This window comes from Jaculus jaculus, chromosome 7 (genome assembly GCF_020740685.1).
Source record: "Jaculus jaculus isolate mJacJac1 chromosome 7, mJacJac1.mat.Y.cur, whole genome shotgun sequence".
Taxonomy (NCBI): Eukaryota; Metazoa; Chordata; class Mammalia; order Rodentia; family Dipodidae; genus Jaculus; species Jaculus jaculus.
The window spans coordinates 80,871,092-80,898,028 of NC_059108.1; the positions used below are offsets into that span (position 1 = coordinate 80,871,092).

Consider the following 26,937-nt stretch of genomic DNA (forward strand, 5'->3'; position numbering starts at 1 on the left):
TATACAAACTCATTAAATTTCAAATAAATATGCTCAGCTTATTATTAATATTTAACCTGAACTTTTTGACAATTTCAGTAAAGCCAGTCTAACCTGTGGATCAAATGATCTGTTTTTAGAAAAACTATCTTTTTTTAGCATTTCACAAAGAACAGAGCTCTACAGTATACAAGTATAAAAAATAAACAAAGCTCTACTGAGTTTTTCAATTTGCAAAGATTCCTCAACTAACCCTGGTTCATTGAGACTGCAGTCATCAACATGGGTATACAAAGAAGTCCAGTTCTGTCCATCTTTGGATACCTGGAAAACCCAATTTCTCAGTGCAGACCTTCCATAACCACGAGCATGACGAAGTGTATATGCCGATGGTATCACCCAGACACCCAGATCTATAGCAAACCAGGCATTTTTATCATCATTGCTATGACAATTCAAAGCTGAATTATCACGACTTAGTATGTCTTCTAAGCGACCATATGGCAGGTTTCTTCCTTCTGAGGATGTTACTACCACAAGTCCATAAGCAGCAGGATTTACCCATTCATATGCAGTTCTACAAAAATAAAGAAAAAAAACAATATTAAAGCAATTACATCTGCTCATACTGGGTGATTTTGGGGGGGCCTATGTGTGTGTGTTTATTTGTGTATGCGGGTGTAGATGCATATATACATGTGGGGGCCAAATGTTGATGTCAGATGTTTTCCTCAGTTGTTCTCCACCCTATTATATATACATATACATGTATGTATATACACACACACATATCTTTTTTGAAGCAGGGTTCATTCTAGCCTAAGCTGACCTAGAACTCTGGCTGTAGCCAAGGCTGGCCTTGAACTCATAGATTGTGCTCCCCTAGCCTCCCCAAGAGTTGTGATTAAAAATGTGTGCCCCCCCAAAAAAGGACCTCAAAATTCTATTAATTTTAATAAAATTTTATAACTAGATATTTTCCCCTAATTAAGTGATTTGAGCCAGGTTTAGTGGTGCACACCTTTAATCCCAGCACCCAGGAGGAAGAGGTAGGAGGACTGCCATGAATTCAAGGCCATCCTGAGACTACATAGTAAATTCCAGGTCAGCCTGGGCTACAGCAAGACCCTATAGCAAAAAAACAAAAGCAACAACAACAAAAAGGTAATCTTTAAAACCCTAAATTTAACTTTACTAGACAAAAATTTTAAAGTGGATACTCCATGAGAATAATTTTATTTTACTACTCAGAATTCCTTCCAACTTAAACACTGTTAGTCATTCTAGCCTAATTAAAATTACTTACTTTGCATTTGTCCCAATCCAGTAAATAATTCCATTTTCATCAAAATCATGTTGGTGCCGAAATATAAAATTCTGGCCTTCTCTTAATTTTCGAACAAAAACAAATGAAGATCGGTCAAAATCATACCACTGCTTTGCTACCTAAACCAAAGAAAACACATAAAACATTCATATTAATGCTATCTTAAAGCACATTAGCTGCCTTTGCCTACATTTTAAGACCTACTGTCTTATAACAAATGCTTGTTTTTTTTTAATATATATATATTTTTTTAATATTTTTATTTATTTATTTACTTTTTGGTTTTCCGAGGTAGGGTCTCACGCTAGACTCAGGCTGACCTGGAATTCACTATGTAGTCTCAGAGTGGCCTCAAACTCATGGCAATCCTCCTATCTCTGCCTCCTGGGTGCTGGGACTAAAGGTGTGCGCCACCACGCCCAGCTTTATTTTTATTTATTTTTTATAGAGAAAGAGGGAGAGGGAGAGGGAGAGGGAGGGGGAGAGAGAGAGACAGAGAGAGAGAGAGAGAATGGGCACACCAGGTCCTACAGTCACTGCAAATGAACTCCAGACGCATGCGCCCCCTTGTGCATCTGGCTAACCTGGGTCCTTTGGCTTTGCAGGCAAATGCCTTAACAGCTAAGCCATCCCTCCAGCCCTAAATATATATTTTAATGTTTTTATTTATATATTTATTTGCAAGTAGAGATGAAGAGAGAAAGGAGAGAAAAGGCACAACAGGGCCTCTTGACAGTACAAATGAACTACAGATATATGTGCCACTTTGTGCATCTGGTTTTACATGGATACTAGGGAATCAAACCCAGGCCATAAGGCTTTGCAAGCAAGAGCCTTCAACCACTGAGCCATCTCTCCAGTCCTCCAATGCTTATTTTTAAATCCTTGAAAAAGAATTGCCTGCACCAAGAAACACCTTGAACACTATAGAAAACTAAAGGTCTCCTAACTAAAGCACTCTGCTGTTTATAACATCAGAGTTTATTTGCTTTCTGCCTTCATGTATTTATGCTAGAGCACTGAGTGAGAGCCTCACAACACTTTACCACTGAGCCAGACACCCAACATACGAGGAACCTTGATTTTAAAAGATGTTTATTTGCTTATTTATTTATTTGTAAGGTGGGGAGAGGGAGAATGGGCACATCAGGGCCTTCAGCCACTGCAAACAACCTCCAGATACATGTGCCACTGTGCATCTGGCTTTACAAAGGTACTGGGAAATTGAACCCAGGTTATTTATTAAGGCTTTGCAGGCCAGCACTGTGGTGGTTTGAATAGAGTAAGTGGCCCCCAATATATTCAGTTGTTTGTTTGTAGTTTGCATCTGCAGCCACCTGCTGGAGGCAATGTCACTGGGTGATCTTACGGTGTGGTGGTAGGTTTCAGATTTCAATCTAAAAATATGCAAAGTGTGCTTAGCTGGAGTTCCTGAAGTGTGATGTGTGGCTTTTGGCTTGTACTTCTCTCCCTCTCTATGCTTGGTCCTGTGAAAGCAGGCCAGCTTCTTCTGCCATTATGGAACTTCCCCTGGGTCTATCAGCTTCAATAAATATCCCTTCCTCCATAACTGTGCCTGGTCTGGAAGTTCATCTCAGCGAACCTGAAGCTGTCTGCTACAAGCACCTTAACAGCTGAGCCATGTCTCCAATCCAACATCTTGATTTTAAAAAGACACCGTAGGGCTGGAGACATGGCTTAGTGGTTAAGGTGTTTGCCTGCAAAGTCAAAGGATACTGGTTCGATTCCCCAGGATCCACATAAGCTACATGCTCAAGGTGGCACATGCGTATGGAGTTCATTTACAGTGCCTGGAGGCCATGGCACACCCATTCTCTCTCTCCTCCCTCTCTCAAATAAATGAAAAATTTAAAAAGTAACAACTTGATCATTGCATACTAAAACTTTTCTTATCATTCGTCTTCAAAAACTGCTTTATTTTCTTTTACATTTGAGAGAGAGAGAGAGAAATAGAGACAGAAGAAAGTATGGGTGCACTAAGCCTTTGCAAGTGAACTCTAGAGGCATGTTCCACTTCGTGCATCTGACTTTAATTGTACTGGGGGATTAAATCCCAGCTGGAAGGCTTGGTAAGCCAAATACCTTTAATCATTTAGCCATCTCCCCAGCCCTAGTCTTCAAAATATTTAATAGCTATATGATATTTAAATTATTAAAGTAACTGATAGTTACCTATTAAAAACAATAAATTAATAAAATACAGGAATGAGTAAAGTTGGTAAAGTATTTGCTGTTATGAGTTTGGATCCACAGCATCCATTTAAAAGCTAGAAATGGTGGCAAGTGCCCGCTTCTGGCAAGGCAGTGATAGGATTCCTGGGGCTTCCTAGCCAGTTGGTCTAGCCCCATCAGTGAGCTCCACATTCAGTGACAGAGACCCAGTCTCAAAAAATAAAATGGAGAATGACTGAATTGACCCCTGGCCTCCACAGGCATGTACACACATTTGCACATGTACACACACATATGCCCACACTTATATGAACATACATACACATGCATCGACAACATTACAAAGCAAAAAAGTAGCAGGTGTGGTAGAACACACCTGTAATCCCAGACAGGAAGACCAGGAGTTCAAAGCCAGCCTCAGCTCAATACATAGCAAATGCAAGGACAGCCTGGACTATAGACAATCTGTCTTAAAAAAATATTAAAAATACAAAAACTAAAATTTTTGAATTACAAAAGAAACTGTCTACTCATTTTATTTATTTATTTATTTAGAGAGAGAATGGACACACCAGAGCCTCCAGCCACTGCAAACTGCAGATGCATGTGCCCCCCCCCCTTGTGCATCTGGCTTACGTGGGTCCTGGAGAGTTGAACCAGGATCCTTTCGCTTTGCAGGCAAACACCTTAACCGCTAAGCCATCTCTCCAGCCCAAAACTGTCTACTCTTAATGAGCAATAGTGCTTTATTGATTGGCACCGAGATTTTGTTTCCTACTTCAATATTAAAAATAACCATATGTGGGGCTGGAGAGATGGCTTAGCGGTTAAGGTGCTTGCCTGCAAAGCCAAAGGATCTTGGTTTGATTCCTCAGGATCCACGTAAGCCAGATGCACAAGGTGGCGCATGCATCTGGAGTTCGTTTGCAGTGGTTGGAAGTGCTGGCACTGCATTCTCTCTCTCTCCCTCTCTCAAATAAAAATAAAATAACCATACTAAAGATCTTGATATAGAGATACCCAGCAGAAACAGGAGAGAGAAAGATAGTGTATGGGAGCACCTGGGCCTCTTGCCACCAAAAATGAACTACAGATGGTGTGTCCCTTTGTGTTTCTAGTTTTCTGTGTGCACTGGGGAATTAATCCAAGACAGCAGGCTTTGCAAGCAAGAGCCTTTAACTGCTGAGCTATCTAACAGGCCCTAAAACATATCCTTTCTTTTAAATAAAAATATTTTATTTACTTACTTGAGAGTGACAAGAAAGAAACAGAAAGAGAGGGTGGGGGGGAGACAGAAAATGGTCATACCAGAGGGAGGGAATTACCATGGGATATATTTTATAATCATGGAAAATGTTAATAAAAATTAAAAAAAAAAAAAAAAAGAAAAAAAATGGTCATACCAGGGCCTCCAGCCACTGCAAACAAACTCCAGACATACGTGCCTCCATACATCTGGCTTACATGGATCCTGGAAAATCGAACCAGGATCCTTTGGCTTGGCAGGCAAACACCATAACTGCAGAGCCATCTCTCCAGCCCCTAAAGCAGATTCTTAAGAATGGAATTACTGGGCCAAACTAGATTACCAGAATTCTGGTATACTTCCTAAAGTAATATTCTTAAAGAGATAAGCCACAACAAAGAATGCTCATTTCACAGGCTCCTGCCAGAGGGAAGCTCACCATTTTCAGGAGATACTGCTCCAGAGATTCAACTGTAGCTAAAGGCTCCATCTTCAGCATCCTGCCAGTCCGGTCTATCAATGCAGTTTCACCAGGTGCACGCTCCAACCGAAATCGTAACCTTCTAGTAAGTATCTAGACAAAACGATCACATTCTTCAGAAAATACCTTGTTTTGTGAGAACTCTAAAAGTGACTCAATATATGAACACAGCTGAGATTTTTTTATTTTTGGTTTTTTGAGGTAGGGTTTCACTCTAGCCCAGGCTGACCTGAAATTCACTCTGTAGTCTCAGGGTGGCCTCAAACTCAGAGTAACCTCCTACCTCTGCCTCCCAAGTACTGGGATTAAAAGTGTGCACCACCACGCCCAGCTCAGCTGAGATTATTTTAAGTACAATCTCAATGAGAAGATCAAGGCAAGTGTGACAGAACCTGCCTGTAATGTTAACACTTGAGAGACTGATACAGGAAGATTGCTATGAGTCTGAGGCCTACTTGGGCTACATTTAAAACCCTGTCTCAAAAACAAAGAGATCAAGGGCTGGAGAGATGGCTTAGTGGTTAAACGCTTGCCTGAGAAGCCTAAGGACCCAGGTTTGAGGCTCCATTCCCAGGTCCCACATAAGCCAGATGCACAAAACATGCATGTGTAGTTCATTTGTGATTGTAGTAGCAAGAGGCCCTGGTGTGCCCATACACCACTACCTTTCTCTCTCCTGTTTCTGCTGGGTATCTTCTATATCAAGATCTTTAGTATGGTTATTTTATTTTTATTTGAGAGAAAGAGGCAGATAGAGAATGGGTGGGCTAGGGCCTCCAGCCACTGCTTTGCAGGCAAACACCTTAACCTTAACTGCTGAGCTATCTCTCCAGCCCTAATCTTTTTACCTTTTTCTTTTGTTTTCTAATCTTTTAAGTAGTTTGAATAAGTGACAGTGATCACTAAGGGAAAAGAAGTTTAACTGTTAGAATTTCTGTACTTCAAACACACAAAGTTTAAAAAAAATCATTATGAAACACTTTAACATGAGAATACAACTTACAATTCATGATTTTTCAGTTAAATTTCCCTTTCTCTCTCCCTCCTTTCCTTTCATTTTTTTGGAGACAGGGTCTCGTTCTAGCCTATGCTGACCTAGGATTCACTATGTAGTCTCAGGCTGGCCTCAAACTCACAGTGCTCCTCTTATCTCAGCCTCTCTAGTGCTGGGGTTAAAGGTATGTGCCACCACATCCGGGCTAAGTTAAATTTCTTAAAAGGAATGGCTTAGAGGTGAAGGCGTTTGCCTGCAAAGCCAAAGGACCTAGGGTTGATTCCCCAGGACCCATGTTAGGTAGCTGCACAAGGGTGCGCACATGTCTGCAGTTCTGCAATGGCTGGAGGCCCTGGTACTCCCATTTTCCCTCTCCCTCTTTCCCTGTTGAATAAATAAATAAATAAATAAATAATACTTTTTTTTTAAAAGTAGCTAATTAGCAGTATTTCTAAATATAATACATTTCAGCCGGGTGTGGTGGCGCACACCTTTAATCCCAGCACTTGGGAGGCAGAGGTAGGAGGATCACTGTGAGTTCGAGGCCACCCTGAGACTCCATAGGGAATTCCAGGTCAGCCTGGGCTAGAGTGAAACCCTACCTCGAAAAACCAAAAAAAATAAAAATAAAAAAATAAATAAATATAATACATTTCAATATGTAACAAGTACAGAAGTAGCAATTTCAGGAAACTTCATTTCTGTATAACTCTGAATCTTACATAAACATTAAGTATTTACATGTGCATTTTTTTGCACTCTTATCTGTATCTGGTATGCTCTTCTAAAATAAAAAGTAAAGCCAGGGCTGGAGAGATGGTTTAGCGGTTAAGCGCTTGCCTGTGAAGCCTAAGGACCCCGGTTCGAGGCTCAATTCCCCAGGACCCACGTTAGCCAGATGCACAAGGGGGCGCACACGTCTGGAATTCGTCTGCAGTGGCTGGAGGCTTTGGCGCGCCCATTCTCTCTCTCTCTCTGCCTCTTTCTCTGTCTGTCACTCTCAAATAAATAAATAAATAAAAATAAACCAAAAAAATTAAAAAAAAAAAAAGTAAAGCCAGATGCAGTGGCACATGCCATTAATCCCAGCACTTGGGAGGCAAAAGATAGGATTGCTATGAGTTTGAGGCTACTCTGTGACTACATAGTGAATTTTAGGTCAGTCTGGGCTAGTGAGACTGTACCTCGAAAAACAGGAAAAAAAAAGTTTATGTACATTTTGATGAAAAATGTTGGTGCTTCTATGATTTTATCAGTAGGTGAATTTCTAGTCTTTGATACCATTCACCAACTTATTCACTCACCTAGGATAAAGCCCAGAAAGATCAATCATTCTCCTTGCTCCTATTTGTCACCTAAAAACACATAGTAGGCCTCTATATCTTCTACAATATTTACACAATTGCACCATCACTAACTGGATATATTCACTAGTGTTGGAGTCTAATGGGATCTCAGGGTTATATAATGCTGGATTAAAGGAGGCAATGCTTTGGCAAAAATAATCAATAGTCACTTATTAAAGATTATATTTTTTTAAAAAAACTATTCTGGGCTGGAGAGATGGCTTAGTGGTTGCCTGTAACGCCTAAGGACCCAGGCTCAATTCTCGAGGTCCCACATAAGCCAGACGCACATGGTGCCACATGCGGCTGGATTTTGTTTGCAGTGCCTAGAGGCCATGGCATGCCCATTCACTCTAATAAATAAATAATTTTTTAAAAATAATTTAAAAAATTATTCCATATAGTAGAAAAGAGAATGAGTTTAAGAAAGAAATATATATATATGTAAACAGAGAAGGCTTTCTATCTATCTATCTACATACACATATAAGAACAACAGATGATAAAATCACGTAATCAACAGAAAGAGCAACTCTGGCTCTAATCAATGGTATACAAAAAGACATGAAAACAACTAACATACTTTGACAGAGCCACAGGAGAGGCCTGATATAGTTACAGTATATAACACACAACTATGTGTCTCCCCTTTCCCAAACTCATCCACTGAAGCTTGATGCTCAGTGAAGTGGTATGTGATTAGGTCAAGAGGACAGGTTTGGCGCCCTAATTAAAGAAACCTGAGTGGCTTGCTCACGCCATTAGAATACAGACACATGATTCAGAAAGGCCACCCCAAGCCACCAAATCTGCTGACAGAGTGACATAAGATTTTTTTAACCTCTAGAACAGGAAATGCAAAATCTGTTGCTTGGGCTGGAAATCTGGCTCAGCAATTAAAGGCACTTGCTTGCAAAGCCTGACTGCCTGGGTTTGATTACCAAGTACCCATGGAAAAGCCAAATACACAAAGTAGCGCATGTGTCTGGAGTTTTTTTTTTCTCTTCAATGACAACAGGCCCTGATATACCCATTCCCTCTCTCCAACCAAAAAAAAAAAAAAAAAAAAATCTGGTACTTGTAAATTGATGAACTAAAATAGCAGCCCAAATGGATTAAGACAGGAACAACTCACAATTCTTGAACATATAATCTAAAACATTAATATTTATCAAATGAAATAATGTAATTTACACTAAAACAATATGATCAAACAAAATAAATTATAGAATGGCATGGTGGCCCAAGCCTTTAATCCCAGCACACGGAGGCAGAGGTAGGAGGATTGCCATGAGTTTGAAGCCACACTGAGACTACATAGTAATTCCAGGTCAGCCTGGGCTAGAGTGAAAAAACCTACCTAGAACAAAACAAGTATAAATAAATAAATAAAATTTAAACACTAATACACATAACAATCATTAACAAGATAAATCAAGGAACTAGGGAGATGGTTTAATTGATAAAGCACATTCCTTTAATGGTCCACAGATGTAGGAGGATTGCCATGAGTTTAAGGGCAGCGTGGGACTACAGAATGAGTGACAGACAGCTCAGCATGGGATACAGAGACCCTACCTCAATTAAAAAAAAAAAAAAGAATCAGGTGCTGCTTAAACTAAAATCCTAAAGATTAATAAGCAGAATTTACCTTAATTCAACATGAATGTAAGGGTTTTTGTTTTTCTAGAAGAATCTCGATCCAGCCCAGGCTGACCTGGAAATCACTTTGTAGTCTCAGGTTGGCCTCGAACTCACAGCTATCCTCCTACCTCTGCCTCCTGAGAGCTGGGATTAAATGTGTGCCACGACACTCAGCAGAGACAAAGAATGGGTACATCATGTCCAGGTCCAGGAGGCGCAGAAAATGAACTCCAGATGCTTGTCCCATTTGTGCATCTGGCTTTAAGTGGGTACTGGGGAATCTTACTCAGTTTGTTAGGCTTTACAGGCAAGTGCCTTAACCACAGAACCATCTCTATAGTCCCTGGAATTAATTTTTGGAAAAAGACAGTATGTCAATGCTTCTTGATGTACTCAGCAATAAAACAACTATTTTTCATGGTTACCTGTAGGTTGTATGTTGATCCTGGTGTATCATACAAGTGGAGAGGTAGTCGTTCAATTGACTCTAGTACAGCTATTAACTTTCGAATTAATGCAACTGCTGGACGACTATAAAGAGAAAAATAAGGCCTTCTGTATAAGTGTATACAAACATTCTTGCAGAAACTTCATATGGAATCATCTCTCATTTTTAAATGGGAATATCTTTGTTTTTAATTTATTTATTCGAGAAAGAGAGAAAGAGAATGGGTGTACCAGGGCCTCTAGCTACTGCAAATGAACTCCAGATGCATGTACCACTTTGTGTATCTGGCTTGCATGGGTATCATGGAATCAAACCTGGGTCCTGGCTTCACAGACAAAGCACTTAACTGCTAAGCTACCTCTCCAGCCCCAGCTCTTCTGCTTAATGGATACAAAGAGAAGTATAATTTTGTTTTAGACAATTTCTGAATAGTCAGAAATATTCTCCTAATTCAATTTTCTTCTCTTAAGGATGAAATATTTAGGGCTGGAGAGATGACTAAGTGGTTAAAGACACTTGCAAAGCCTGCCGCAACGTCCATGTAAAGCCAGATACACGAAGTGGTGAATGAGTCTGGAGTTCCTTTACAGTGGCAAGAGGCCCTGGCACATCCATTGTCTCTCTTTGCCCACAAATAAATAAAAATACTTTAATACTTTCTCCCACCCCCAAGGTAGGGTCTCACTCTAGCCCAGGCTGACCTGAAATTCACTTTGTAGCCTCAGGGTGGCCTCATGGTGATCCTCCTATCTCTGCCTCCTGGGATTAAAGGTGTGCCACCAGGCCCAGATAAAAATACTTTTTTTAAAAACCAGGATTTTATTTGTTTATTTGAGAGAGAAAGAGAGGGAGGGAGGGACAGAGAAAGAGAGAAGAAGAGGCAGAAAGAGAAAATGGCTTTCAGCCACTGCAAACAAACTCCAGATGCATGCACCATCTTGTGCATCTGGCTTACGTGGGTACTAGGGAATCAAACCTGGGTCCTGGGCTTTGCAGGTAAGTGCCTTAACCACTAAGCCATCTCTCCAGCCCAAAAATCCTTTTTTGGACTTTTACTTTCTAATGAAACTATCAGTTACACACAAAGCCTGTGTATTTTGACATTTAAACAACTTTTAATATATTACATAAAAATAATACAAAGCAGCAAAGTTTTGAATGAAAAATATTTGATGACAATACTTTCTTCTATTATCACGAAGGTATAAAGTCACATAAGGTTTTTGGGAAATAATTGGAAAACTTGGATCAGGAATCTTTAAAAATCATCCATAACCCTTAACTACTTATAATTTGGAGAGATCTAAAATATTTAACACAGTAATATTTCTTTTGCTTAAGTGTGTGTTGGGGGGAGAGAGGGTCTCACGAAGCAGCCCAGGAAAAGAATGAAATCTGCTATGTCAAACAGGCTGACCACTATTATCTTAATACTCCTGCCTCTGGCTCACAAGTGCTGAGACTGCAGTTGAGCCACCACTATCTTGCCACTGAACACTAACTCCATTTGTATACCTGGCTTTATGTGTCTACTAGGGAATCAAATCAGGGTTGTCAGGCTTTGCAATCTTCATCTTTAATACCTGATCCATATCTCCAGCCCCCCACCTGCTCCACCCATGCAAAATTCTTTTTTTCTTTTTGGGTTTTTCAAAGTAGGGTCTCACTCTAGCCCAGGCTGACCTGGAAGTCACTATGTGGTCTCAGGGTGGCCTTGAACCCACGGCGATCCTCCTATCTCTGCCTACAGAGTGCTGGGATTAAAGACGTGCGCCACCATGCCTGGCTGCAAAATTCAATTAAAAAAATTTATTTTTTATTTTTATTTATTTCTTTGAGAGTGACAGAAAGAGGCAGATAGAGAGAGAATGGGTGCACTAGGGCCTCCAGCCATTACAAATGAACTCCAGATGCGTGCGCCCCCTTGTGCATCTGGCTAACATGGGTCATGGGGAATTGAGCCTTGAACCAGGGTCCTTAGGCTTCACAGGCAACTGCTTAAGCACTAAGTCATCTCTCCAGACCCCCACCCCAATTTTTTTTTTTTTCTCCCCGAGGTAGGGTTTCACTCTAGCTCAGGCTGACCTGGAATTCATTATGTAGTCTCAGGGTGGCCTTGAACTCATGGCGATCCTCCTACCTCTGCCTCATGAGTGCTGGGATTAACACCACAACTAGCCCCCCCCCCCAATTTTTATGTTTTTTTTTTTTTATGGTGGAGGAGCAAATAGAGAATGGGTGTGCTAGGGCCATTAGCTGCAGCAAACAAACTCCAGACACATGGGCCACTTTGTGCATCTGGTTATACATGGGTACTAGGGAATCAAATTTGCAAGCAAGCACCTTTAACTGCTGAGCCATCCCTCCAGCCTTGAGATTTTTATATTTTCAAGACAGGGGTTCCATATGTAGCCCAGGCTGTCCTCAAACTTATTACTAGCTCAACTGTATCTTAATTATGTTCTTCAAGTTAACAGGAAAGTTCATATAAGAAGAGACTTATTTTATTAGGTCAAAATATTTCAAATTTTTTGTACGTTCACAATATATGCTTTTTTTTTTTTGAGGGGGGAAGGGGTCATGATAGGGTCTTGCTCTAGCTCAGGTTGACCTGGAATTCACTATGTAGTCTTGGGCTGGCCTCTTAATTTACAGCGATTCTCCTACCTCTGCCTCCTGAGTGCTGGGATTAAAGGTGTGCATCACCATGCTGTTTTTAAAAAATGTATCTTTTATTAATGGCAAGGTGAGAAAGGAAGAGAGAGAGAGACCGACCATACAGGGTCTCTTGCCATTGGAAATAAAACTCTAGATTTATGGGCCACTCTGTGCATTTGGCTTTATGTGGGTTGCAGACTTAAACCCAGCCTTGAAGCTTTTCATGCAAGTACCTTTAACCACTGAGCCATCTCTCCAGCCCAGTATATATTTTTTAATTAAGTAATTCTTTTTGTATAAACATTGTTAGTTTTGTAAAAAGTAAACATACTAAGGATGGAAATAGAACAAATGTCAAAATAAATGTGGGGTTTATGCTTTGTTTTGGTGCTGGAAGCTGAACCCAAGGCTTTGCATACGATAAACATATTAGCATATAATCCCAGCCCCTGCAGTTTACCTTTCATCATCTTCATTTTCACTAAAGGCTGTTTTGAAAACATTTATTCTTTCTACCAGTTGACTACAATCTTGTTTCATATCCATGTCTATGCTCTGAAGAAAAACAAAAAGTAGAAAGAACAAAAACATTTTTATAGACCTTATTGTAATCAGAAACTCATCAAGACATGAACCTATGTCATTTTAAATTATCAATAGTTGAACAAAATTATTACTCATTCAATCTTTCAAAAAATTCTTTTTACTCTATGGTTAGTGGGCAATAATTAACATAAAAGTATATGTGGTAGTTTGTATATAAATCGTTCCCTATAACCTCGTGTGTTTGTAATTATACCTCATACATTATACCTCATACTTATCCCCAAATTCCCAGCTGGTGGCACCTTTGGGGGTGGAGCCCTGCTGGAGGAGGTGCGTTACTACTATGGGCAGGACTTTCCAATGTTAGCTAGCTAACTCTTATTGTTCCTCCCTGCTGATATGTGACATTATCAGCCAGCTCCCTGCTCCCACCACACTTTTCCCACCATGATGAAATTTCTCCTAGAAACTGTAAGCCATAAATAAATCCTTTCCCTCCATAACTTGCTTCTGGTCAGGTGTTTTGTCTCAGGAAGTAAAGTTTTTCCTCCTTTAATGTTAAAATGTAGTCAGCAATTATGCTATATGTTTCTCAAAGTGATTTCAGATTATATAAGAATATTTTTCCATTTTTATAGTAGCACTTACTTCAATGCAAATGGAAAAAATTGATACAGCAAAGCTGTAATTTCATAGCTATTACAGTAGCAAGTATGATTATAGTTTTAGTAAGTGGGAATAAATATAAATACTAAAATTTATGAAGAATATGACAAAACAAAGTTAAACTAAACTAAGAAAATTTAAATTTTAGCTTCACATATAATAATGGGATCAAGGAACGTAAAATGACAACTAGAACAGAAATAAAAAACCTTTCTTGCCGGGCGTGGTGGCGCACGCTTTTAATCCCAGCACTCGGGAGGCAGAGGTAGGAGGATCGCCGTGAGTTCAAGGCCACCCTGAGACTCTATAGTGAATTCCAGGTCAGCCTGAGCCAGAGTGAGACCCTGCCTCGAAAAACCAAAAAAAAACCTTTCTTCACTAAAAGTTTGTTACAAAAATAATACTCAAGGTAGACTACATGTAAGAAATATATATAAAATATATATATTATATATAATATATAAATACATATATAAAATTATTAGTAAATACTTGCAAAATGGTCACAAAAGCTTATACTGCCCATAAACTAATTTTTTATTCATTTAAATTTTTTTTAAATTAATCAGTTTTATAATCAGTGAAGAGAGTAAAGTTGGTAGGCTTATCTATGTCCTAACCCCTCTCCCTGGACCCTCCTTGTTGAGGTATTTGGGTCATGCATTGTGGAGTCCATAAACTTATTTTAATGCACATAATTTAGATATAACACTATTCTTGCAAATTATGAGAAAATTAGAGCAATAAGCAATCTCAATGCTTAAGCTAAAATATTTTCTTCAATAAAAACTTTGAATAAATTATAAGTAGAGCACTTGGAATCAAAATTAACTCAATTATATTCACTAAGTTTCAAATAATGATGTAACTTAATGGCTAGAGAGATTACATATTAACACTTAATGTCTACAGTTTTAAATATTTCTTGAAAAAACAATACTGAAGATCACTTTACCAAAAGCATAGCACAAATAATAATTATATTAATATTAAACTTCGTTTTCTGGTACTTAATAAACTTACATTGTTTAAAACAGTAAGAAGTGCTTGTACTAAACCACTACTACACATTTCATATGGTGAAATTGTGTTCTCATCTTTTAAAAGCACAATTAGGTTTTCTAAAGCTGTCTTCATTAAATCTCGCCAAGTGTTCTCACCTTCAATACACTAAAAGAAAAATAAAATTAGTTAAAAGAAAAATAAACAAAAAATCCCACAGACCTTCCCTGACATTATAATACCAAAGAAGTCACAAGGAAAAAAAAGTATGTAAATGAGCAGGGTGATGCTCAATAAAAACTTATGGACATTGATAGATATTTGAGATAAAAATCATTTTTATATGGCACCAAATAGTTCTTTTCTTTTGACTATTTCATTATTTAAAAGCATGAAAAAACAGCCAGGCGTAGTGGTGCACACCTTTAATCCCAGCATTTGGGAGGCAGATGTAGGTTTGCCATGAGTTGGAGGCCACCCTAAGACTCCATAGTGAATTCCAGGTCAGCCTGAGCTAGAGTGAGACCCTATCTCAAAAAACCCAAAAATAAAATAAAATAAAGCATGAAAACTATTCTTGCCTCACTAGGCCATACACAACAGGAGGCAGGCCATATCTGGTTTGTGGACTAGAATAGGCTGACCCTGACTCAACATAAAAGATATGGGGGAAGGATGACATATAAGCTAAAATTCACAGTACATCACAAAAATCAAGAGTGAGACCCTACCTCAAAAAACCAAAGACCAAAAGAAAAAAAAAAAATCAAGAGGGTGAAAGAAACCAAGTGTGATTATATTATACCTCTAATCCCAGCACTGGAGACTGAGGCAAGAAGATTATGAGTTTGAGACAATATGAGCAAAGCAGGTAGACCCAAACTCAAAAAAGGAGCTGGCATGGGAGAACATGCCTGTAATCTACATGTACTGAATTCCAGGTCAGCCTGGGCTACATCAAGACACTACCTCGAAAAACAAAAAACAAAAAGAGGAAAATAGTCAAGCATGGTGGTGCAAACCTGTAATTCTAGTACTTGGGAGGCTAGGGCCAGAGAATAACTGAAATTTCAAGGAAATTTCCTAACAAGACTTGTCTCAACAAAATAAAACAGACTATGGCATACATGTCTATTTGTATGAAGTTCCCAAGATGACTCTAACTGAGTTGCTATGTTTCTGAGTGTTACCACTACTCCACGAGGCATGCTTTCCACAGCTTTGAAGTGGTCATCATATAAATCTCGAGCCATCGTTCGCACCTACCAAATTGAGAATTTTCACTACAATCAACAACTTTTCCACATATACACAGATATATAAATATATATATATATATATATACACACACACACACATATACACAAACACATGTATATCTTCAGGAATAACCTTTTTGAAGCTGACAGTATAGCTCAGCAGTAAAGTATCTAATAAGTCCTGGGTTCAAATACCACCTCCATAAAAAAAGACACTGAGTGTGATAAAAAATACATTATAGGGCTAGAGAGATGGCTTAACAGTTAAGGCACTTGCCTGTGAAGCCTAAGGGCCCATGTTCAACTCTCCAGGTCCCACATAAACCAGATGCACAAAGTGATGCAAGTGCACTTGGAGTTCGACTGCAGTGACTGGAGGCCCTAGTGCACCAATTCTCTCACTTCCTTGCATTAAAAGAAAAAAAAAAAAAAAAAGCCAGGTGTGGTGGTGCACACCTTTAATCCCAGCACTCAGGGGGCAGAGGTAGGAGGATCGTCATGAGTTTAAGGCCAGCCTGAGACTACTTAGTGAATTCCAGGTCAGTCTGGGCTAGAGTGACACCCTACTTCAAAAAAACAAAAACAAAAACAATTTAAAAAAAAAAAAAAAAGCACTGGAGATAGCTCAGTGAATAAACTGCTTGCCACGCTAACAAAAGGATAAGTGTGGGTTGCTAGTCCCCATATAAAAATGATGGGAGGGAAGCCAGACACGGTGGTGCATGCCTTTAATCTCAACACTGGGGAAAAGGTAGGAGGATCACAGTGAATTCAAGAGACCCTGGTGTCCCCATTCATATTTTTTTCTTTTCTCTTCTAGTAAGTAAACAATAAATGAGACAAGGTGCAGCAGAAGCAGGAGGATCGCCGTGAGTATGAGGCCACCCTGAATTCTAGGTCAGCCTGAGGTAGAGTGAGACTCTATCTTGAAAAACCAAAAATAAATAAAACAGTTTTGGAACACTGACAAGTTAAAAAAAAAAAAGAAATCTAACTTAAGTTTCATTCTTTTACTCAACTTCTATTTTGCTTTGGTTTCAATATTTGTATCTAACATAGTCATAGAAAATTGTATTTAATATACAGTGAACTATAAAATCTACTATGGGGTCTGGATATGGGGGCTCATGCCTTTAATCCCAGCACTTGGGAGGCAGAGGTAAGAAGATCACTGTGAGTTTGAGGCCTGCCAGGGACTACACAGTGAGTGCCTGGTCAGCCTGGTCTAGAGTAAGACCCTACCTCAAAAACAAAAAAAATCTACTATGGAAAACTTAGCAAGTTAATATAATGAGACAGAATAAAGGACATTCCAAAAATATACCTTTTGCTTTGTTTTCTCCAACTTGGATTTCAGTTTCCTGCCTCTTTTACCAGTCCAGCCAGTCACAAACTCTGAACCTAGGTGTTGGAAAGACAATGACAAAAGAACATTTTAACGTTTAACATTTTATTCAAGTTAGCATCTTCATTTATTCTCATTTACTTGCTAAATTTACATAAGCACTCCTTACCCAGAGAAGTTTCTGCAGTAAATGAGTGTTTAGTTCCTCTATTGGATTCAAATACAAAACCAGGCAAATCTTCTTTCAATATTGTAGCTTGCTGACCATCTGAGTTGTGAATAGCAATTTCTCCTTCTTTCAAACATGTTAATGACCAATTCCCTACAGTAAGTTTAGTGGGTCCTGGTGCTGAGAGTATAGGCTGACTTGAAGTAGATGGTTTGACTTGGCCTCGGGCTCTTTGTAATTTCTCTAAGAATTCACTTCTGCTTTCTAAAAGACAAAATGCTTCTTTTAAAACTTCAATCCATGTTACTGAAATGCAAATTTTATAAAGTAAATATTAGTAAAGTTTTGTGTTTAGCATACTTTTACTAGTATGATCTATTTAGGTTCAGGCACAAAAGCAATTTTAGGGCCAGGGACACATAAGACACTTGTCTCCAAAGCCTCTTGGCTTGGGTTCAATTCCTTGCTACACATGTAAAGCCAGAGGCACAATGTAGCATCTGGAGTTCAATTGCAGTAACTAAGAGCTCCTAGTGCACGTATGGATGTGTACGTGTGTGTGCGCGCGTACACACACACACACACACACACACACACACACACACACACACACACACAGTATTAAGCTCTTTGAGAAAAGGTATAACTTGAGATAAGCCCATGTAATTTATGAGTATGTAATAAAAGAAAACTACCTAAAAAGCCTACAAATATTAAAAATAGCTGTAGTGTTGCTCCTCATCATACAATAAAAAGGCATTATTAGCCAGGTGTGGTGGCATATACCTTTATTCCCAGGATTGAGGTTAGAAGGATCACTATGAGTTTGAGGCCAGACTGGGATACAAAGTGAGTTCCAGGTCAGCCTAGACTACAGTAAGACACTTCCACAAAATACCATAAACTAGCGAGGTGTGGTGACACATGCCTTTGATCCCACACCCTGTGATGTAGAGGTAGGAGGATCACTATGAGTCTGGAGCTACAGAGTAAATGCCATTTCAGCCTGGGCTAGAGTAAGACCCTAAATTGAAAAAGCAAAGAAACAAACAAACAAAAAATATCATGAACCAAAAAATTAAATTAAATTTTAAAAAATGATGTAGAGCTGGAGATGGCTTAGCAGTTAAGGCACTTGGCTGCAAAGCCAAAGGACCTAGGTTCAACTCCCCAGGACCCACATAAGCCAGATGCACAAGGGGAGCACCCATCTGGAGTTCATTTGCGGTGGCTGGAGGCCCTGGCACACCCATTCATTCTCAATCTCTCTTCTTCCTCCCCCCCCCACCTATTTCTGTATCTCTTTCTCTCAAATAAATAAATAAATAAAAATAAAAAACAAAAGTTTATCACCATACCTGGCTGCAAATTAAAAAAAAGATGCAGAGCTAGAGAGAGAGCTTAGTACATAAGGCACTTGCCTGCAAAGCCTAGGGACTCAGATTTTATTCCCCGGTATTCATGTAAGCTAGATGCACAGGTGGCACATGCATGTAAAGCTTGTTTGCAGTGGATAGAGGCCTTGGCACGCCCATTTTCCCTCTCTCAAATAACTAAATAAATCATACACACACACACACACACACACACACTTAAAAATGCCTAAGTGAAATATTTTCACATAGTACAATAATCTTTTCTCCCCGACAGGATCCCAGGCATATACAGCTGAGATTGACCTTGAACTCTTGATCCTCCTGCACCTACCTCTCACAAGTGTTGGGATTGTAAGACTATACCACCATGACCAAATATAGTATAATAATTTTATCCATTAAATAAATTGGTCATGTGATCATCCAGGATGTGGTACTTCCATTGACAATAATAACAAAACTAAATAAATAAAATTTAAAAACACCAAATTACAGAAGCGAAGACAATATTTCAACTGAAGCCAAATGTTACCTGAACTATCAGATCCTCCTTCAGGACTACCACTTGAATACATGGTGGCAAGTTTTCCATCCAAGATGAATCGGAACCATCCATTACTGCCGTTAGATAATTCCAAGGCTGCGGCATCACTCCAAATGTATAAGCAGTCCCTTCCCCTGATAATTGACCAGTCTCTCCAATGGTACGGTTTACCTTGCTGTAATTCTTTAGCATCTTCTTGGGGTTCATCTTCCTACATGGACAGAATCATGAAGTAAAATGTGAAAAACAGTTTCAATTAAATACTCACATATACTTATAAAAATATGACTATCAAGCTGGAAAGAGATGGCTTGGTAGTTAAGGTGCTTGCCTGCAAAGCTAAAGGACCCAGGACCAATTCCCTAGAACCTTTGTGAGCCAGATGCACAAAGGGGTGCATGCATGTGGAGTTCGTTTGCAGTGGCTGGAGGCCCATTCTCTTTCTTTCAAATAAAGAACAACAAAATACTTTTTAAAAATATGACTATGAAACAGATTTAGAATTTAAACATCTTAAACATTCAGTTGCTTGTAATTTAATTTGTATTATAATCAACTAATTACCTATACCTAATCTTAAATGTTTCTATCAATCATAATGACCTAAATTAAATATATGGTAAAGATCAATAGATTAGAGCTGTAGAGTAAGGCTCTAAGGTCTAAGTATACTCATTTGGTCCCTGAGCTGTCCACTGTAAGAATGGGCAGATAAGACAAGACTGTGTGGTACAAGAGATCACTAGTGAGACTTGGTGAAAATAAAGTCCCTGGATAAAGAATGTGGTATATGTATAAACTCAATGAAGTACTGCTCAGCCATTATAATAAAATCCTGTTATTTGCAGCAATGTGGATACCAGTGGAGGACAGGATACATTAAGTAAAAGACAAGCACAGGAAAGAAAACTAGTACATGCTCTCAATCATGTAGAAGCTACATTGTCCATCTTGGAAGAAGAGTAGAACATTATTCTCTACAGGTGACAAAGGGGAAGGGGACCATGAATAAGAGTTTGGATAATGGATACCAAAATAATATTAACATAGAAAATAGTTCAAACGTTCTGAGCACAGCAAAGTGACTACAGCCTGCCACAATTTATTAAAAAGAATTAGCAGAGTAACTGGGCGTGGTAGCACATGTCTTTAATTCCAGCACTTGGGAGGCAGAGGTAGGAGGATCACTGAGAGGTTGAGGCCACCCTGAGACTACATAGTTAATTCCAGGTCAGCCTGGACCAGCGTGAGGAGACCCTACCTTGAAAAACAAAACAAACAAACAAACAAAAAAAAGAATTAGCAGAGTAGTTTGAATGCATATACACGTGATTATGGGTCAATTAAATATAAAAGATGAATAAAAATAAATTCCAGGGATGGAGAGATGGCCTAGCAGTTAAGGTGCTGTCCTGTGAAGCCTAAGGACCTAGATTCAATTCCCCAGTACCCACGTAAACCAGAGGCACAATGTACCTGGAGTTCTGTTGCAATGGCTATAGGCCCTAGTGTGCCCACTCTCTCTCTCTCAGATAAATAATTTAAAATATTTTAAAATTTTATTTATTTGCATTTGAGTGTGTGCATGTGCATGCGCACATGCACACATAGTGGCTCTTACTGCTGCAAATTAATTCCTGTTTGGCTTTACATGGGTGTCTGTGGAACTGAACCCAAGCCAGTAGTAGGCTTTGCAAACAAGCCCCTTTAACCAGTAAGCCATCTCCCTAGCCCCAACTACACTTATTCACAGTAATCCTCCTACCTCTGCCTCCAAAGTGCTTCATTTAAAGGCATGCACCACCACACCCAGTCCTCAACTATGTATTTATCTCCCCTAGCCATTACAAGTAAACTCCAGACACATGTGTCACCTTGTGCATTTGGCATTATGTGGGTCCTGGGGAATTGCACTCAGGTTGTTAGGTTTTGTAGGCAAGCACCTTAACCACTAAACTCTCTCTCTCCAGGTCACTAAAGTATTTTTTAAGAATTGAAATAGCTGTGGACATGCCTTTAATCCCAGTACATGGGAAGCTGAGGTAGGAAACTTGCTGTCAGTTTGAAGCCAGCCTGTACAATAGAGTGAGTTCCAGATCAGTCCAGGCTAAAGTGAGACACTGCCTCATAATAATAAAAACCTGACAAAAGGGGCTAGAGAGATGGCTTAGCGGTTAAGGCATTTACCTGCCAAGCCAAAGGACCTCAGTTCAATTCCCCAGTAGCCATGTAAACCAGATACACAAGGTGGCGCATGCATCTGGAGTTCGTTTACACCCATTTTCTGTCTCTCTCTCTCTCTCAAATAAATAAATAAAAATAAAATATTAAAAAAACAACCTGACCAAAGAGTGCTATTACATATTATCATTAATTTGTCCAAACCATCATAAATTGATACATTTCCTTTAAAACAATCCCACTTACCTTTTCTGGTTTTGATTCCTCTTCATTCTCATCATCAGAGGAAGGACCTGCCAAAGTTGACACTTTGCTAATTACACCAAGTCTGGCTAGCTGATCCAAAAAAATATCACCACCTTTGTCTACTAAATCCCTTACAATCTGCAAAGCCAGTAAGTGGCCATCATCATCATCCTGAGGAGAGAACAAAAGAGGACATGATAGCAAGGGAATGATGTAAGCTTAGTTACCTAGAGAGAACAGTAATTTTTTTTTTTTTCCAAGATAGGGTCTCACTCTAGCTCAGGCTGACCTGGAAGTTGGAATTCACTATGTAGTCTCAGGGTGGCCTTGAACTTATGATGATCCTCCTACCACTGCCTCTCAAGTGCTAGAATTAAAGGGGTGTGCCACCATGTGTGGCTCAAGGACAGTAATTTGAAAACACAAAATAATTTACTGAAACTTATTCTACAAACAACACTTTACTGACTACTCTTTAAGGGATTAAAGCTACAAGAATTTCAAAGTTGAGACACTAACCTCTTGATCAAGGACAGTTGCAGTGATTTCCACTAGGATTATAGGCAAATTGTGACCAACATCAGAATCACAAACTTCTTTCAACAGTGCTTCAGAGCAAAAATGAATCATTTTTCGGATTAGAGCAAGACTTGCTTTCCTTGGAAAATGAAAAAAAGAATTTCATGAAGCCAATGAGCTAAGCTTAAAAAAAATACTCTTAATAAAAGAATTTTGAAATATTCAGTACTATCACAATTTTATGGTTTTATTTTTGTGTGCATATGTGTATGTGTGGTAATGCACACATGTGTGTGGGCATACCATAGGTTGACATCAGGTATCTTCCTCAATTGCTTGCTACCTTATTTTTTGAGTCAGGGTCTTATAATGAACATGGAGCTCATAGACTGGGCTAGACTAGTTGGCCAGCAACTTCAGATACTCTGCACTGGGGTTACAGACTTGCACTATCATGTCCATCTGTTACCTAAGCACAGAGGACGTGAACTCTGGTGGCTGAGATTTCAAAGATAACTAACACTTTATCAATTGATCCATATCCCCAGGCCCAGTTTATAATTATGATTATTTTATTTTCTATTATTAGTATACTGAAACAATTCAAACTGACTACTTTTAAATATTAATTCTGAATGTGCTTTTAAATTTTGCATTTAACTAACATGACTATTGGCATGGAATAATAATTTTTAAAAATTAGGGCTGGAGAAATAGCTTATAAAGGTGCTTTATTGCAAAACCCAACAACCTGGGTTCAATTCCCCAGTATCCATGCAAGTCAGATGCAAAAAGCAGCACATGGAATTTGTTTGCAATGGCAGAAAGCCCTGGTGTACCCATTCTCTCTCATAAATAAATTAAAGCATGTTTTAAAAATTAAGTAAAATGTAATGCAATTACTACAAAACAACTGGTATAAATTGGAAATAACTTAAAATTTTTCCTAGAACCCAAAATACAAGTTCTAACCAACTTAAGATACCTGGTGCTTTGTGCAAAAAAAAAAAAAAATAATCATAATAATAATTTTCAAGGTAGGGTCTCACTCCAGCCCAGGCTGACCTGGAATTCTCTATGTAGTCTCAGGGTGGCCTTGAACTCATGGCTATCCCCCTACCTCTGCCACCCGAGTACTGGGATTAAAGGTGTGCACCACCACCCCCAGCTATTTTTTTATTTCTGGCAATTTTAAAAGTCTGTTCTATTTCAATTATAAACGAAAGTAATAATAATCTCAGGCTGGAGATGACTCAAGAGGTTAAAACACTCACTTGCAAAGCCTGATAGTCAGGGTTTGATTTCTTAGGGCCTGTGTAAAACCACTCACAAAGTGGTGCATAAGTCTGGAGTTAATTTGCAGAGGCAGGAGAACTTGGTGTGTTCATTCCCTCTCTCTAATAGACAGGTGGCTAAAAAGATAGATGGCTATCTAGATAATCTCATGCTCCCAAATATTCCCAATGTTAACTTAGGATGCCTCCTTTCCTTTCTCCTCACCCTCCGCCTTGCTTGGAACATACACTTAAAGCTATAAAAACTAACTTAAATTTTATAAGAATAAGTAGCCCACTCTTTTGAAATATGAAAAGTTACTGAGACACCCAGCTAGCTCAGTTAGTAGAGCATGACACTCTAAAATACATGGAATTATAGTAGACAAAGCTCCGTGTCAATAATCAGTTCATCTGACAATGATTTTCTGAGCACCTAACAATATTCTAGGCACCTAGCCATCAGTACCATTACACATGTGGTGAACAGATGAGGTGACAGAGAAGTGAAAATTACTATTAACATCCCATACAAACTCATTTACTCCCACCCCCCTTTTTTTTCTCCTCTCTCTTGTCTTTCTTTCTGCAATACTAGAGATCAAACCCAGGGCCCAATCTACACTAGGCAACTGCTTTGCCATTGAGCTATTCACCTCAGCCCCTAAGGAAAGTTTTTGGAGGGGCTGGAGAGCTGGCTCAACAGTTAAGACACCTGAACACTTGGCTGCATAACCTAGCAACCCGGGTTTGATTCCCCAGTACCCATGGTAAAGCTGGATGCACAAAGTGTATCTGAAATTCATTTGCAGTGGCTAGAGGCCCTGGCATGGCATGCCCTTTCTTTCTCTCTCTCACTGTTTGCAAATAAACAAACAAAAATACATTTTAAAATCTCTGGAGCTTAATTCATAGCACTCTATTTCATGTACAAAGAAAATGGTGGGTGGGTGGACAAAGGGCAAAATTCTCTATTAAGCTTAGCTCTTTCCAGATTTTTATTTGTTTATCTTTTGTTTTTTGAGGTAGGGTTTTGCTCCAGCCCAGGCTGATCTAAAATTCACTAGGTAGTCTCAGGCTGGCCTCTAACTCACAGCGATCCTACCTTAGTCTCCTGAGTGCTGGGATTAAAAGTGTGTTGCCACCACGCCCAGCTCTTTCAAGTTTTTATTAGTGACTATAAAAATTAGAATTTATACATTATTTTAAGTAATATTATCTATGCTACCTGTGTTCTCTCCCCACCCCTCCCCACACACAAATACATGGTGAGCCATTATGTGGCAGGAATCCTTTTATTCTAAAAACATTACAGGTCGGGTTCGAGCCCAGCCTGAGATTTCAAAGTGAATTTCAGACCCTACCTCAACAACCAACCAAACAAACAAATAAGAACATTACAACTCATTTAAGCCACACAACTACATGAAGTAGTATTTTTATTTTTTACTTATTTGCATCACTGCCTACACATATGTGGGAGAGGGAAAGACCCTATCTCAAAAAAAGCAAAACAGGAGGTTGGAGGGATGGTTCAGTGGATAAAATGTTAGTCATACAAACATGAGACTATGAGCACCCAGCTAAGAAAGAAGTCAGAAGCCAGGCAGGTGTGGTGGTACAAGCTTTTAATGCCAGTTCTTGGGAGGATGAGGTAGGAGATTGATGTGAGTTCAAGCCCACCCTGGAGCTAGACTGAGATCTTGCCTTGAAGAAAACACTAAGGAAAAAAGCCAGGTGCCACAACACAAACCTGCAACCCCATAGCTTGGGAGGCAGGAACAGGAGGATCCCCGAGGCATGATGACTAGCTAGTTAGGCCAAATTGGCTAGCTCCAGGTTCATGGAGAGATGCTATCTCAAAAACTAGAGTGGCCAGGACATACAGAAGACATTGGACCACAACCTCTGGTCTCTTACTTGACTTGTAACTAGTTATCATCTCACATTGACCCTAACAAGGCCATTCAAAAAAAGTATTTGCTGTAATTAACAAAATTTCTTGAGTACACATTCTGAGAGAGAAAAAGATATATTAAGACTATAACTTAGAGCTGGGTGCAGTGGTGCACACCTTTAATCACAGCACTTGGGAGGCAGGAGGATCACCCTGAGAATTCCAGGTCTGCCTGGGCTAGAGCGAGACCCTACCTCTAAAAGCAAAACAAACAAAAAAACAAAACCACAAAAACAAACAAACAAACAAAAAAACCCCCACAGAATATAACTTAGGGCTGGAGAGACAGCTTAGCGTTAAGGCACTTACCTGGAAGGGATAATGACCCCGAGTTCTATTCCCCGGATACCCACATAAAGTGGCACATGCATCTGGAATTATTGGTAGCAGTTGGAGGCCCTGATGCACCCATTCTATCTTTCTAACTCTGCTTTAAAATAAATAAATAAATAAAAATATTTTAAAAAGAATATAGATGGCTCAGCCATTAAAGGGTCTTGCTTGCAAAGTCTGCTGGCTCAAGTTTGGTTCCTCATGCAAAGCCAGAAGCACCAAGAAGTGTCTATTCCTTTGCTTTGCAGCAGCAAGAGGCAAGAGGCCCTGGTGCATCCATTCTCTCCCCCCCCCCCAATTCCTCCCTTCTTTCAAACGACTTGAAGTGCCTGGACTATATGAGACACTCTGTCAGAGAACAAACAAAACAACGTGCAACAAAGAAAAACATATGAAAGAGCTCTTGCATCCAAAATAAGAGAGCTGATTCTGAGCCAACTGTGAGTACTCTGGTTCAGGAACACATATTCAAGTTATCTTGAATTATGAATCTCTTACCAGGAAGCAGTAATTGGCCTTTATAAGAAACAGGAGGGCAGGAGAGATGGCTCGGTGGTTAAAGTTTGCCTGCAACGCCAGATTCAATTCCCCAGTACCAAAGTACAGCAAGAAGCACAAGATGGCATGTGCATTTGCAGTGGCTAGAGGCCGTGGTGTGCCATTTCTCTCCCCCCAACAAATATATAATTAATAATTTAACAAAGGGGTGTCACTGTTTCAAAACAAAGGACAGAATATAATGTAAGGGCTGGAGAAATTACTTAGCGGTTAAGGTGCTTAGCTGCAAAACCTAAGAATCTAGGTTCAATTCTCTACAACCCATGTAAGCCAGATACACGAGATAGAGCATCCTTTTGGAGTTTGTTTGCAGTGGCTGGATGCCCTGGCGTGCCCATTCTCTCAAATAAATAAATAAATAAAAATAAAAATATTATGGCTGGAGATGGTTAAGCGCTTGCCTGTGAAGCCTAAGGACACTGGTTGAAGGCTCAATTCCCCAGGACCCATGAAAGCCAGATGCACAAGGTGGCACAAGCATCTGGAGTTCATCTGCAGTGGCTGGAGGCCCTAGTGCACCCTCAAATAAATAAAAAATTTCTGTCACTCTCAAATAAATAAAAAATTACAAAATATTAGAAAAAAAATATTATCAGAAGAAGACATGGATTGGGAAAGTTCCAACTTAATTTTTACTCTTACTATT

The 26,937-nt window shown here is 39.3% G+C and overlaps 1 protein-coding gene across 5 annotated transcripts in view; it reads right to left on the reverse strand.

Annotated features, from left to right (window-relative positions):
* Hectd1 (HECT domain E3 ubiquitin protein ligase 1) overlaps nucleotides 1-26,937 on the reverse strand; it is a 108,709-nt gene that overhangs the window by 46,898 nt on the left and 34,874 nt on the right. For 4 of the 5 annotated variants that reach the window (XM_045155448.1, XM_045155447.1, XM_045155446.1 and 1 more), the window contains exons 11-22: nucleotides 22,170-22,308; nucleotides 21,651-21,821; nucleotides 19,212-19,434; nucleotides 17,304-17,609; nucleotides 17,114-17,190; nucleotides 15,658-15,792; nucleotides 14,552-14,698; nucleotides 12,777-12,871; nucleotides 9,636-9,741; nucleotides 5,185-5,319; nucleotides 1,286-1,425; nucleotides 233-556 (exon numbers count right to left, since the gene is read on the reverse strand). In XM_045155448.1, the coding sequence (XP_045011383.1) occupies nucleotides 233-556; nucleotides 1,286-1,425; nucleotides 5,185-5,319; nucleotides 9,636-9,741; nucleotides 12,777-12,871; nucleotides 14,552-14,698; nucleotides 15,658-15,792; nucleotides 17,114-17,190; nucleotides 17,304-17,609; nucleotides 19,212-19,434; nucleotides 21,651-21,821; nucleotides 22,170-22,308 (1,998 nt within the window). The remainder of the gene's footprint in view (nucleotides 1-232; nucleotides 557-1,285; nucleotides 1,426-5,184; nucleotides 5,320-9,635; nucleotides 9,742-12,776; nucleotides 12,872-14,551; nucleotides 14,699-15,657; nucleotides 15,793-17,113; nucleotides 17,191-17,303; nucleotides 17,610-19,211; nucleotides 19,435-21,650; nucleotides 21,822-22,169; nucleotides 22,309-26,937) is intronic. The other variant, XM_004661855.3, reaches the window with a different exon arrangement.